At 35.2% G+C, this 15033-nt stretch overlaps 2 protein-coding genes across 12 annotated transcripts in view; both read left to right on the top strand.

The window, feature by feature from the left end:
• The window catches only part of mark3b (MAP/microtubule affinity-regulating kinase 3b), a 69574-nt gene extending 62145 nt beyond the window's left edge, over positions 1-7429 (top strand). For 4 of the 11 annotated variants that reach the window (XM_039690139.2, XM_039690143.2, XM_039690137.2 and 1 more), the window contains 3 exons: positions 667-693; positions 4214-4258; positions 6014-7429. In XM_039690139.2, coding sequence (XP_039546073.1) covers positions 667-693; positions 4214-4258; positions 6014-6359 — 418 coding nt within the window. In that variant the 3' untranslated portion in view covers positions 6360-7429. Of the gene's footprint in view, positions 1-666; positions 694-1338; positions 1420-4213; positions 4259-6013 lie in introns of all 11 variants that reach the window. The other 7 variants (XM_039690145.2, XM_039690138.2, XM_039690142.2 and 4 more) reach the window with 4 other exon arrangements.
• Positions 7430-9186: 1757 nt separating this feature from the next.
• On the top strand, positions 9187-13548 carry laptm4a (lysosomal protein transmembrane 4 alpha). The gene is made up of 7 exons (XM_039690242.2): positions 9187-9426; positions 10391-10511; positions 10687-10763; positions 11361-11483; positions 11577-11672; positions 12198-12296; positions 13248-13548. The coding sequence occupies exons 1-7, from the start codon at positions 9301-9303 to the stop codon at positions 13320-13322; spliced, it is 717 nt and encodes a 238-aa protein (XP_039546176.2). The 5' UTR covers positions 9187-9300; the 3' UTR covers positions 13323-13548.
• Positions 13549-15033: the final 1485 nt, after the last annotated feature.

Raw genomic sequence — 15033 nt, 5'->3', positions numbered from 1 at the left:
CCGTTTCCAACCGCGTTTTTGGTGTACCGCAGTTTTAAAATAATCATCAATGGCATTGACTGATAAATTTGCACGTGGTTTGTCTTTAAAGGGATACTCCACTTTTTTTGGAAATAGGCTAATTTTACAACTCCCTCAGAGTTAAACAGTTGAGTTTTACTGTTTTTGAATCCATTCAGCTGATTTTCTGATATTTAGAAGAATATCAGTAACCAGTCTCTGGTCTCATTGACTTCCATAGTAGGAAAAAAATATACTATGGAAGCCAATGAGACCAGAAACTGTCTGGTTACTAATATTCTTCTAAATATCAGAAAATTGGCCGAATGGATTCAAAAACAGGAAAACCCAACTGTTTAACTCTGGGGGAGTTGTAAAATGAGCCTATTTCCAAAAAAAGGGGAGTATCCCTTTAAAACAAGACATAAACAACGTTAAAAAAACTTGATTTTCACCACAGGGGGGTCTTTAAAAATGTAGTTAAGTTAGTAGCTTTCCAAATTTTTAAGTTACTTCCCAACACTGTATGTTACGCAGTAGTTTTGGCATGTGATAACTATATATATATACAATGTTATCAGTGGCATCAGATTCCCCGTTATGTCCTCAAAAGACAACACATCTACTCCAGATGTTGATCGGTGTCTGTTTCTGTTTCTTTTGTAGAAATATGTCATTCAGGTTTACCAAAAGGTAGGACCCTCGATGGGCTGTGTGCAGTTAACCAGAGCTGAGAGATGAAGTTTAACTCTTAACCCTAGCGTGAAGATGTTTTTCAATTAATTGCTCGTCACTCGCCTTTGACGCACTTAATCGGAACTGAGCATGCTTGCTGTGTTTCTGATGAACAGCACCTGAAGACAATACTAATCACCCGTGCATGCCTGTTCATAGGAAACAACTGAGCACAATAGATTCATTAGTCTCCTTACAGTTTGATACATTAGAGCATCCTTTTCCATTCACGCCTTTTGTCTTCGAGGAAGGTTGTGTGTTTTTTGCACCTACAGTGTACCGTAATGGGTCCATTTATTCAATGACAGCATTCTTCCGTCAGCCATGACGCATCCAAACCTTTTTCTTTCTGTATATTTATATATTTAAATTGAATTGTATGAGTGCCTGTGATTTATTCTAATATTATTTATTCCCTATTCTTTTGATGTGAAATATGGTGGGGACTCAAAATGTTCTTTACAAGTCTCGTGAGATTTATATAGGTCAACATGAATGTCTATTGTGTGATTCACCTTTAAAAATGAATCTTTTCTGACGATAAGGAAATGAATGCATCTCCTGCGACGCAGTAACAGAATTGCTCTTGGTTGTGTAATTCAGGCCACCCTACTGGGCTCTTAATTTAGCAGCTGACCGATGTGGCGATTGAGAGGTGTTCTTTACAGGATTTCTGGAGTTAAGGTACCAGCATTTCCTGTTGTGACAACCACCCTTTCCTTATTTCAGCCCTCATGCTCCAGAATCCATCTCTAGAAGTAGCAGGATTTTCTGATTCTGATTTTCCAGCTCTTCCTTTTTGACCTACCCAGATGAATTGTTCCTGCAGGTGGTCTTGCAATCCCAGCACCTTTATTCCCACCAGTGCTGTTATGACTTCAACAGATAAGTTTGCTTTTCGATGGAAAACGTCCGATTTGAGTAATCCAGAAGTTGGGCCCTTTGAAATGTGTTTAAAGACAGCAATGCTGACTCTTGATCTTTATAATGAGAGAACTTAATATATAGTATATACAAGTTAAACTATATTAAAGGGATTGACAGCATCTGTGGCCCATTGTTGATTAACACAGGAAATGAATTGAGCTCGTTCTTCAGTTTGTAAAAAGGCATACAAAATGTGTTCAGGGCTGGCAAAGTTGTTTAAAATCACTGCATATTTTAATATTTAAAGTATTATTTATATTTTATTTTAAAGATGTAGTTCACCCAAAAAAAATATTATTATCATTACCCTCATGTTCTGAACACAAATGAAGATATTTTTTTTATTTCTGTCCCTCCGTTGATTGCTATGGAACTACAACTTTGACTCTTCAAAAAGTTCATAAAGAGATCGTAAAACGAACTCATGAGTTGAGCAGTTTAGTCCAAATTTTCTGAAAAGACTTGATCATTATATGATGAGCAGATTGAATTTAGGCTTTTATTTGCATAGAAACATTCATTATTTGTGATAAATGGAAGTTCAATCATGTCCACTTGACGAGCGAGAACCGTGTTGCGCATCACGTTTTGAGATTCTACAAGAACCAATGAGGATCATTCTCGTGTTACGCATCACGTTTGAGCTTCCTCAAGAACCAATGAGGTTCATTCTTGTGTGTCATTCTCGAGTTTCATAATGAGTTGTGTATACTGTCAACGGAGGGATGGAAATTGCTCAGAATTTATTAAAAAATCTTAATTTGTGTTTCGAAGATGAACAAAAGTCTTATGGGTTCGGAACGACATGAGGATGAGTAAACGATGACACATTTTCATTTTTGCATAAACTAACCCTTTAAATAAATGATCAAATATTTATATTTAGTTTTGTAAAATATTTTTATATATAACGTTTAAATTATTTAAAATATGTGAAATGTGTTCTCTGCACATTTTATATGATATTTAAAATATGCACGGATTATAGTGTGTACTTTTTTTTTTTCAAGAGATCTTCAGTTGTATTTAACTCGTAATATTCCTCTCAGAAGTGGCAGGATGCTGCAAAGTTTGCCTGTAACGGTTGCCCCATAAGAGCACTTCTCTGCCACCGTCCTCTCCTCTGACTGCTGCACACTGCCCACGCCACTGCATGACCTCTCCTAATCTTTTCATCTTCTCTGCAGAATGGATGATGAATGTTCTCTTATGACTTATATATCTGTATTTAATGTGCTTTGTATTATGTAGCATTAATGTCATAAAAAAGAGAGAGGGTTCAGATGAGTCAGCGGGTAATCTGTACATGTGACCATACATTTAGAAACAGCTGCCTGTCAGAAAATAAGCATTTTTATGCTAAAAATAATGTGTTTTTAAAACAAATTTGCCCTTATCTAAACCAATATATCATGCACGGCTATCATTCAAAAACTTGAGGTCGGTAAGATTTTTTTTTTTACATATTTTTGAAAGTAGTCTCTTACGCTCACCAAGGGTGCATTTATTTTAAATATACACTTAAAGCTGCAATATTGTAAAATATTATTACAATTTTAAATAATTTTTCTATTTGAATATATTTTGTAATGTAATTTAGTGTGCTGATTTGATGCATTTATTTGAAATCTAAATCTTTTGTAACAATTGTCTTTGTAAAATGTCTTTACCGTCACTTTTTAAGTTTGCTGAAGGAAAGTATTGATTTTTTTCAATCCACTAAACCCAAATTTTTGAACGGTAGTCAGCTTTATTCTCATTTCAGTAGAAGGCAGATATCCTAAAATATTCATTAATATGCTAAAATTATATATATATATATATATATATATATATATATATATTTATTTATTTATTTATTATAGTTCAGATGCAAAAACCTCTAAGTGCCATTTGAAATTTTCTTCTAGAATGATCATTTTTATCAAGCTTGTATATTTAAGTTCAGTGATTTTACTTAAATGGTAATGATAATTATCTATTAATTGTTATTTAAGTGAAATTACTGAACTTAAATATACAAGTTTGATAAAAATCATCATTAAAGAAGAAAATTTCAAATGACATTTAGAGGCTTTTGCATCTGAACTCTTCATATATATTATCAATTATCAATATTTTACTGTTCTCAGTTTTCCCTGCGTAGAAGTCAGCTTTATGCCCCACATTTTTAAGCAAATGTGCAATTAAGTAATTTTTAAGCTATTATGTGAAACCCCTTCCTTTTAAATGTTTCTTTCCAGACCGAATTGAGCTCAGTTGTGCCCACTGCATGGAAACTATTTAGAACAGGAAGTTGAATGCTAGGGTACAGGAAGGGAATCTGTAATACCCTGTATCTCTCCACACAGGTCAACTTTAAGTACATGTCCAATATTCATCTCCACTTACACAGGAAATTGTGGCGTTTTCTATATATTGTCATTGATTTTTCTATCTCTTTTGTCCTATGATGTCTCTATTGTTTTCTTATCTTTCTTTCCTTTATCAGTGAGTCTCAGATTTGCGTGCCTCTAAACTATTTTTCTCTTTTTCATCCTGGTTTTTAAAGAGTGCCGGCAGAATGCGATAGAAATGGGAGGTATGAGGACTCAAGGTGAGACAGGACGTATGATTTTACAATTCTCAATTTACAACATCATTTCCCATTTTTTGTTTGCGTTCTGGACTTTTAGTCCAATTTAGGCATGATATTATTCCACATACTTAACCCCATTATGTAAACATACATAAGTGCAATCTGACATAGGCCTAATTCCCTAAAATCAATGCTAGATTAATCAGTGAAGCTTATGTGAGTCTCAGAAGGACCAATAAACTCAAAATCTGTTCTGTGTGAATATCAAAAGTTCTGTTGCTCTGCCCCCTTGTGGCAAGAATATTTATTAATGTCCCAGCAATGTTGCTCATACTTGGAGATAGGGGTTCGGTAAAATAGTAACACTAAGTTTAAAATCCTTTAGTCCAGTTAATTAGTTTTTGACCAGTTAAATGCATTATTTTTCTTTATATTTGTATATTTTGCACCCCTGAGTTGCTCATGCACTGTCTGTATCTCTGCATGATTACTTTTGTGTTCATTGCATGTCAAATGCACTCGGTGGTTCAGTGTGTGATGCGTTTTTACAGAAAACTGGAGAAGAACTTGTTTTTGTTATGTTCATGTACACACACCACCTTCACTCTATGAAGGCCTGAAATGTATGTGAACGCAAACACTTTTGTTGTTTTAATGTGTCAAAAAGTGACCGAATTCATTTCGTGATGGCATTCTTGACAAAATGGCAGGAATTAGCATAAACTGTCAGACTGTTATCATCACAGTAATGCAAGAATGCACACAAAGATTGGCAAAAAAATTTCCTTTGACTATTTTATAAAATGCTCTAAATTCTTAATGCTCACCAAGGCTACATTTATTTGATTGAAAATACATTAAAAACAGTAATATATATTACAATTTAAAAGAACTGTTGTACTATATTCATTCATTCATTCATTCAAGCACTTTATTTGTCCCCAGGGGGAAATTTGAAGGCACATTACAGTAGCTTACATAAGCACATTGCACAACCAACACTACATACCACATATCATTATACATAAAAAAATAAAAAAAAAACAGAAGAAATCATTAACTCCTATTAAAGTTCAAGTTCATAAGCTGGACAGCCCTCTGGATGAAGGCTACTTTCCTCCTCGGTGTCCGACAAAGCGGACATATTTTAAAATGTAATTTATGTTTGTAATGACAGCTGAATTTTCAGCATTATTACTCCAGTTTTCACGTCACATGATCCTTCAGAAATCATTCTAATATGCTGATTTTGACACATTTACTTGAAATATAAATCTTTTGTAACATTATAAATGTCTTTACTGTCCCTTTTAAGCACTTTAATGTATCCATGCTGAAAAATATACATTTCTTAAAAAAAAAAATAGTGTAGGTGATTGAAAACTAAATAAATCTTTAAATGTACATTTAAAATATATTAACATGAAAATTTTCCAAAAGAACAAACACTTAACATTAAAAACTATTAAATGATTCAAATTAAACTGATATTAAGCCAAGCATCAGCCAAGCATTCACGTGTGCGTTTGTTTACTTGCGTCCGTTTCTGGCCTTAAAGGGATAGTTCACCCAAAAATGAAACATTTTTACACAAGTTTTACACAAAAGACGATATTTTGACGAATGTTTGCAACCCAACAGTTGTGGGGCCCCATTGACTTCCATAGTATTTTTTTTATAAGTCAATGTTTGGTGGCAAACATTCGTTAAAATATCTTAGTTTGTGTTCAGCCAAACAAAAATTGGGGTGAACTTGTCTCTTCTCTTCTGCAGTCGAAATGTGTCTGGGGATCAGAAAGAGGAACATAAAGACGCCAAACCCCGCTCGCTACGCTTCACCTGGAGCATGAAGACCACCTCCTCAATGGAGCCCACAGAGATGATGCGCGAGATCCGCAAAGTCCTGGACGCCAACAACTGCGACTACGAGCAGCGCGAGCGCTTCCTGCTCCTGTGCGTCCATGGCGACGGCCACGCCGAGAGCTTGGTCCAATGGGAGATGGAGGTGTGCAAACTGCCCCGCCTCTCGCTAAACGGCGTCCGCTTCAAGCGGATATCAGGAACATCCATCGCTTTCAAGAACATCGCCTCCAAAATTGCCAACGAACTAAAGCTGTAAGGGAAAAAGAAGTGGAAAATGTGAAAAGGACTAAGGCACAAAACTAGAGTAATCAAGCTGTACATTCTTTTTGAACAAGTAGCAGAGACAAGGATTGTTTTCCTCAAACACTTACAAAGTATGTACTGAAGATATTGTATAGAATCATGCCTTAGGCAATAATTTCCGGCATCTTTGAAGCATTATTAATAATATTGTTGTTATTGTTGATGTTATTATTATTATTATTGTGTAATATTATTTCAAACTGTAGGAAAACAAAATGACAGTTTTATTTCTTTTCTTTCTCTTTTTTTTTTTTGGTTGTTTTGTTTATGCACTACTGCAGTAGGCGCCCTGTGGGGCCAAATGATTATCACCAGTGACTGAAAGATGTATCTAAACCAGACAAACAGAAGATTGACGGTTAATCGCTCTATCGTTCCAACCCCTCCTGCCAATACCCTTCCTAAATGCCAAAGCAAATGGCCAATGTTGATTTAGATTAGAAACGTATTTGCACATTTTCCCTTGAAAGCACCAGATGTGCTCTCAGTCCATTCCTCCACTTTCCCCAACCATCTTTTCCTCCTCACCCACTTGTTGTTTTCTAGTGCTACACATGGATGAAGATGGCGAGTGCACTTCAGCCGACGGGCTACTGCAATGGAACGTAAAGAACGAGATCGTGAATGTTTTCCTGGTCCGTTGAAGTATTTTTTTTTTTTTGAAAGGCCTGAGGCGATGACGAAACGGTGTCATTGTAATGTCTTGGCTTTGGCTCCGGCCCCCAGGGCGCACCATAGAGTCGGACGTGCTGAATCATTCAGCTCAGGTCTTTCCCTTGCCATTTCTAGGCTTCAGTATTCACTCCCATCCCTAAGAACCATCGGCACTGTTGTTATCATTTTGTTTTGATGTTTCTGTTTGTTTTTTGGAATGTAAATAATGTACCTTAGTTTTGCAGCAACAGCATATTGATATACGTTTTCTTTTCTAAGTCTGGCTGTGAGTCGGAAACTATGGAAATTAATGTAACTCATCACAGAATAAGGTTAATCAGTGTCTCCATTAAAACAACTGAAAATCAATGATTTGCAGGGTGGCTTTTTTTAACAGGTTTTACAAGGCTCAATTCAGACATAAATGTTGAAATCACTGGTTGAACATATTAATACATAACCATAGACAACCAATACACATGATATACCCCACAACCACGATGATCCTTGCATACTTTGTCCTTTATTGCCCCTTGTATGCAGTCATAGTTAGGAGGTTTTATTGAAAGTGAAATGAGTCATGAAGTTGTGGCCTTAATCTGGATATTATTACTCTGGGTTTTCAAGCGTAGAGTCTTAATTTGGATCTGGGTCTTAGGTTAAGTCTCAAGGGTCTTGAGACTCTTAGTCTGGGTCTTAGTTTAAGTCTTAAGTCTTTTTCTGCACAAAATATGATAATTACCTCAACCACAGGTCAGCATTGTTACCATTTGCAAGAATCCCATAGCTCTAAATTGCAACTTGGCTACTGTAAAAATGAGCTCATGGATTTAAATGAATGCTGCAATAAATCCATTAAAATTGACAGCTTGTTTCAAAGCTGGATCTTGAGGGGTCTCAAGCAGTATTTGTTAATGTGTAAGCAGGACATTTATATAATATATATAATATGTATAAAATAGTAGTTTTGTAAAGACATTCATGGCAGTGGGCACAATTTGTTTAAAAAAAACAATAATTTAAACATTTAAAAAACGATTTTAAAAGATTAAAAAGAATTCGAATATGGACAAACTTTATATTATTATTAGCGATATTCTCCTAAATATATTTGGAAACACAGGAATAGGTGTATCTGTCTAGGACAAAAAGAAAACAAAACCAATTGGCATTTTAGAAGATTATGTTTGCCTGACACACATATGTATATCACCTGATCCCTTATATAATTTCCAGCATCTTATCTATTATATAACTGCTCTTCAAATTCATAAAAGCTTTTCTCAGAAAATCACACTGCCCTGAACTTCCATGCATCTGTCTTCAGCTGGATGGACTCATGCACAGCATCATCCCCCTGTGTAACCCACCAATGCAGTATACATGCAGTCATGTGTGATTGAACTCTGACCACGTCCCTTTTCCATGCATGATCCGACTAGCCACGCCCCATTTTCCACGCACGATTTGGTAGTGACTCATATTCGCAAATCGGTTCAAATTAACAGTTCGTTTAAAAAAAGAGCCTGTTCAAAATGGATTAATAGCGTTTTACGTCCCTGACATCCCACCGTATATGTTTAACTACTATTTACATTACATATGTGTGTTAGTAAAACTGTCGTACAATCAAGTCCTCAATACACTATGTTCAAAAGAGTCGGTTCTCGGTTCGATGCGGGTTGTAATTTTTTTATTTATTTTTTTATTCAAGCTACATATAGAAATACAAGTATGGTGCCAGGAGAGATGATATAGAAATTAGAATAAAGGTGCATTTGGGTATAAAGATAGCAAGCAAAGCTACTTAAATCTCACATATTTCTAAAATCTTGATAGCCTTCTTATTCACAGAGTCTCAAATACTGTGTACATGCAGGATAACCTCTGTCAACAAAAAGATAAAATTGGGTTTCTGTTTAGAAAACAAATTTTGGTTTCAAAAAAAAGTTTACTCGAGAAACAATGAAAAAAAATGTAAAAAAAAATAAATAAATAGTTTTTCTCAGTCTGATTCAGACCACTTTAAAACTCTTTTGTGAACTGGTTCAACCGATGCATTAAAAAGATTCGACTCAAAAGAACGATTCGTTTTCGAGTCGGGCATCGCCATGTTTTAGCTGTGGTCACGCCCCCATTATTTCTCACCCGTTAGGGGGAGTTTTGCGGAAAGATCGTGCATTGCTCTTGTAACTGCTGTGTTTGATAGAAGAGACTCATTTCGTCTATTTTTTTTTCTGATGTTTCTTCAAACCACCGAGAACGACATGCGTTTTAAACCGTCTCGAGACCGACTGTACAGCGCGCGCTGCTGCGGCTGCTGTCATGTGCGGACTGGAACCATCATACTGGGTACCTGGTATATGGTACGAGGCTTAAAACATTCAATAAATGTCGTGTTGTAGATTTTAACACAACTCATATATATCTGCAGTCTCCCATCTCTTTTCGAGTTGTGTCTGTGTTTTAAAGTGCGTCTGTGTGGGTGTTTATTAGCAAGCAGAGCCGTGTTAGCTCGATGATTACGACCTCTAGGCTAACTCAATGTTTTGAATTGTAACTATCAACAAACAAGACACGTGAACGAGGTTAGACATGTTACATTTTTATTAAACGCATTAGAAGGATATTATATGTCAATTGAAGTAGGACAATGTGATGTGAAGATTATATTTAAGTGTTAATTTATATTATATTTGTAACTTGGGTAGCTAACAAGCTAACCGCTAACGTTAGCTGAGGCCTGACGCTGTGTTTACTACACTGTCATTGGGTTGAAATTCTGTTCGTTTATAATTTGCACGAAATTATTTAGAATTATATATATATGGTAAGTTATTTTTTTAAATCAGCTGACTATATATAATTTGTATGTTGAATGTCAACTAAATATTAAACAAAACCAATAAAAAATTTACTAATAAACGATAATGAAGTGTTGCTTGGCAAGTTTATGAATACTTTTGGATAAAACGTCACTGCCGACAAAAAAAGTCTCTGTCTGACTGAGACCCGGTGTGTCTAACCCAATCACAGTGGTTAATATTGTTGTAAATCATTGTGTCAAACCCTGAGTGTTTGCAGAAACATTTAAGACTGACTGGTTTTTAATAAATGATTGATCTTTTTTGTGTTCATTTTATAAGTTACACATATTCTTAGTAAAAAGTGCAAGACATGTTAAGTCCTTTACTTTAACCTGTTGAATTACAATTACAAAGTGTACAGGGAGTCACATGACATGACAGCAAATCATCAGACTTTCTGGCATATTACACTTTCATTTTTGATTTCAGTGTTATGTCATGCTAATATAACGTCTGTCCAAAGGTGGTGAACCTGTTGATGGGCATTCTGTTGACTGTGGCAGTCACTCACCCTGAGAACGTCCCTATTGTTGACCTGCAGTATGAGGTTATTGAGCATTACTTTGCGTCAGACAGGATGTCAGGTTTGTTTTGAGATTTTTCAGTCATTAATACAAATACAATATTTTGTAATGCTAGGCTATATTTTTGTGCCACATATTTAATAAATCATTTTTAAAACCTAATTATACATGTTTATACTTGTTTGTATTTTGTATATTATTTTATATATGTTATATACTTTCTTCACCCCTGTAGAGAATGCTTGTGTGGGCTTTGCCATCTCTCTTCTGATGCTCACTATTAGTGCCATGATGGTGTATGGAGCCATTACTGTAAGTTTATATGATGACTATCTCTGGCTATTAGTTTAATACCTGATGTACACAATAAAATGTATTCTTTGGTACTGTAAATAGGGAAATCATGATGCATATACTAGGACTTAAACATAGCAAATCTCTGACTTTCGTTTCGTCCATACTATCAATGCCGAGTTTTTAAGTTGGGTTAATGTATTATTAGAACAATCCATTTCATCATTGTGTTCATCTGTATTTCACAGTCTTGCTTGATGTCATCTTTAAAAAACAGGTTGGATCTGTAAGCATATGTTGTATAGTAGTTCATTGCTGTCACATTTGCCACACCTGAGCATGTAAGTGAGCATTGAGCTGCTTTAACTGTGTTTTAGACCTCTGACCGCAAATGTTAAACCTTATAGGCAGTGAAATGCTGTTCCAGTAGAGTCACAGCCTTGTCAGAATAGCTCCCTTTCCATTTTAGGCATTCTCTTAGTTATTCAGCATAGCTCCTTTTATTTGCTCAAACTGGATGATTCAGTATTCCCTCGAGTCTTACAGGTTTGCATCAGCATTAAAATGGTGAGAGACAGTCTTATGACATGACTGTTATTTTCCCCTCTGGCACAGAATCGTGATGGCTGGCTCATCCCGTTCTTTTGCTACCAGTTGTTTGACTTTGCGCTGAGCTGCCTGGTGGCCATCAGCTCCCTCACGTACTTGCCCAGAATCAAGGACTACCTGGACCAGCTGGTCAGTCTGCCGTCTACCGCCTGTCTGTCGCAAGCCTCTGACACTAGAAGCTCATTTAAAAACATTTAACCTAAAATCTCTTGTCTCTTTTAGCCGGACTTCCCTTACAAAGACAACCTGCTCTCTCTGGACTCCAGCTGTCTCCTTCTGTTTGTACTCATCTTTTTTGCCATCCTCATCGTCCTCAAGGTAGATTTATGAGCCACACCTACACTGTAAAAAAATATTGATGGTTTAACTTAAAAAAGTAAGTAACCTGGTTGCCTTAACATTTTAAGTTCATTGAACTGGAAAAAGGGAGTTAATACAATGAAGGAGATTGATTTAATCATCAGAAACTCAAAATTGTATGTTATCTGAACTAAATAAATTATTTAAGTTGATTTGACAAAAGAAAAAAATGTTATGATTACTACACTGTAAAAAAATATTGTTGGTTTAACTTAAAAAAGTAAGTAACCTGGGTTGCCTTAAAAATTTAAGTTGATTGAACTGGAAAAAAGTGAGTTAATACAATGAAGGAGATTAATTGAACCATCAGAAACTCAAAATAATAAGTTATCTCAACTAAATAAATTATTATAAAGTTGATTTGACAAAAGAAAATATGTTGTGATAAATCTTGAAAAATATTTTTTTTTTACAGTGTAATTAATCCTACATATTTCATTTATAAGATCCAGGTTACAGACTACTAATGTGTGTTTTTTACAGGCCTATTTGATCAACTGCGTGTGGAACTGCTATAAGTACATAAACAACAGGAACACCCCGGAGATTGCCGTCTATCCTGCTTTTGAGACTCCCCCTCAGGTATGTCCATCTTAACAGAGTTACCAACTTCCTGAACCTAGGCTACTTTGAGTTGAGTAGATGATATTAAATACAACAACACTACACCATTAACAGGCATTATACAATCTGATGAAATGTGGCATTCTAAAGTAAATAGGGTTTAATTTATGCCTAATTGTGTACAGTTCATCATTATTCTGATGAAAAACATGGTTGTCTTTGCCTCTGAAACATCTTTCTCTTGTTTTTCCAACACCTTGTAGCTTATAACGCCCACTCTTTGCAATCCAAACCTTCACAAACAAATTCCACTTAATATTTTTGTCAATTTTGCCATTTCATGACCAGCATTTTGTTTTTATCTTATTAGAATATTTTCTTTCTTTCTTTTTTTTTTGAGTGCAAATTAAAATCTGTTATTTTAGTATTATTTATCTACTATAATAAATACTAATTTGTAAAAACTACATTTACTAATAATTTGAATTAGGCTTTTAAAATGTTTTATTTAATTGTAGTTTTTCTTAATTTCTATATAGCTTTAATTTATTTTTATTTCGGTTTTAGGTTGAGTAATTTTAGTACTTTAACTTATTTATTTCACTTAGTTGTCAAGAGAACATTTCTCACTTTCATTTTATTTTTTTATCTAATAATTATATTTTATTAAAATGATTTTCAATAGTTTTAGATAATAATAATAATACTGATCTGTGTAGCGATTTAATAATGATCTCTTATTAGATCTATCCAAATACACCGTTACACACTGTTACAGTAGATGGCACACTTTGCCTCTGAAAGAGCTTTTGAGCAATGTTTTTTTTTTTTTTTTATGGACTCCTTAACAAACCAGCAGCTGGACAATTTCTTGCTTCTTACCCCAAAGGAAAAGTGTACTGTGTGGTTTTGTTCGGGTAAACGACCTCAGACTGGCTTTATTTTAATGGTGTCTCCTTTTAATCATAGTACATCCTTCCCACCTATGAAATGGCCATGACAATGCCAGCGAAGGAGCCACCTCCTCCTTACATGCCAGCTTGAATCCCCCTGACTGGGTTTCGTCAGTAAAAGCCAGTGCAGACTCCCATCTTTGCCTTTCGGTCCTGCCTTCCATCCCAACAGTTGGAGGGCGTTTAGACTCCCAGCATCCACTCATCACATCAGCAGCTTAGACTTACCCATGACTATTTCTTTCGCATGACTCTTGTAACAGCTCGTCACTGCAGATCTATTTTTGTAAAACTATAGGAAAACAGTTGAAGCGGCACAGTGTTGGGGAAGAGATCGTTTGTGGCAGGATTTATTTTTAATTACTTAGTGTTGTATCTGAGATATGAAATGCCATTCTCTTTTGTGGACATCATGACTCGGGCTCTGCAATAAATTGTGCTTACGACAGAATTATGTAGTTAACTGATAGTCAATCACTAATGAAATGATTCTGAGATGGGGCAGATAATCTTAAATGACGTTTTTACCAATGAAAGCTTTCACTTTACCTGCCACCGTGAGATCTTTATTTTTCCATGCTTTTCAATGCTATATTTTGTTCCTGGTGTCTTAGTAGAGGATGTTTTGTGAAAATCAAAATTGACTGGGTACTTGCATTTATAATCACCACCCTTGGCTAATAAATAGGTTTTGTTAGATTAAAAATGTTTAGACAATCCAGTGTGATGGTTAAAATATATATTTTTTCCATTGTGTACTTTTATTTGTGGACGTAGGACTTTCATCCTTTCAAAAGTGAAAAAGCTCAAAGCACTTTTTATCTTGTTTATATAAGTTGTGCGTGTGTGTGTGTTTGTTTGTTTTCCATCCATTGAACCATGTGCACCATCATGTAAGCAGCTGTCACAGTGATCTGTTGTCATGGTAATGCTGGTTAACACACGAGAGGAAACTTTCCTCACATGAATGACAATGATTTAGAATTAAAAAAAGAAAACTGCTAGTGTTGTATAAATCAATGGATGCATGTTATTTTATTTTATGGTCCGTTTCTTTTCTTGTACATGTTCTGAATCTAATTACTTCAATAAACGTTTCAAAACATTGAATCTGCTATCAGACTTTTTATCTACGATGAACATTCGGTTCATTAGTATTACTCAGTTTGTACGTGAAAATGTAAAATATGTGATTAGAATAACTGCCTTAAACGAGTAGTTCACTTTCACTTTTCACCTTGAAGAAGTAATCATTTGGTTCATTCAACGAACAAAACGAACGAATTGACTCGGAAAAAGATTTGTTTATTTTGAACGAGATCGAACTGGAGAGTCATGAACGTGCAAGGCAAGCATTTGAGCTAATAAAACTTAAACTTTTTTTTTTTTTTAAATGAGCGATCGTTTCGCTTGATAAGACCCTTATTCATCGTCTAGAATCATTTAAAGCCCTTTGAGCAGTTTGCACTGAAAGTGTCTTTTGGACCTTGAACCGTTTGGTTCCCACTGAAGTGCATTATATGGAGAAAATCCTGGAAAGTTTTCATCAAAAACCTTAATTTTCTTTTCGACTGAAGAAAGTAAGACATGGACATCTTGGATGACATGAGGGTGAGTAAATTATCAGCAAGTTTTTTTCAAAAGTGAACTACTCCTGGAATGTTTTGCATACTTTATCAGGTATATTGTGCAATGTTATGTGTAATTCAGATTCCTGGTAATTTGAGGTGAGGTGAGGCTCCCCCTCCTTTATTTGGATTGGACAAAAATCTGACGCATTTCTTTTCAACTCTATAAATATG

The sequence above is a fragment of the Pimephales promelas genome, chromosome 13 (genome assembly GCF_988280905.1).
Source record: "Pimephales promelas chromosome 13, fPimPro1.hap1.1, whole genome shotgun sequence".
In the NCBI taxonomy this organism is placed as follows: domain Eukaryota; kingdom Metazoa; phylum Chordata; class Actinopteri; order Cypriniformes; family Leuciscidae; genus Pimephales; species Pimephales promelas.
The sequence above is the reverse complement of the archived record's forward strand: the minus strand, read 5'-3'. Positions and strand labels throughout refer to the sequence as shown.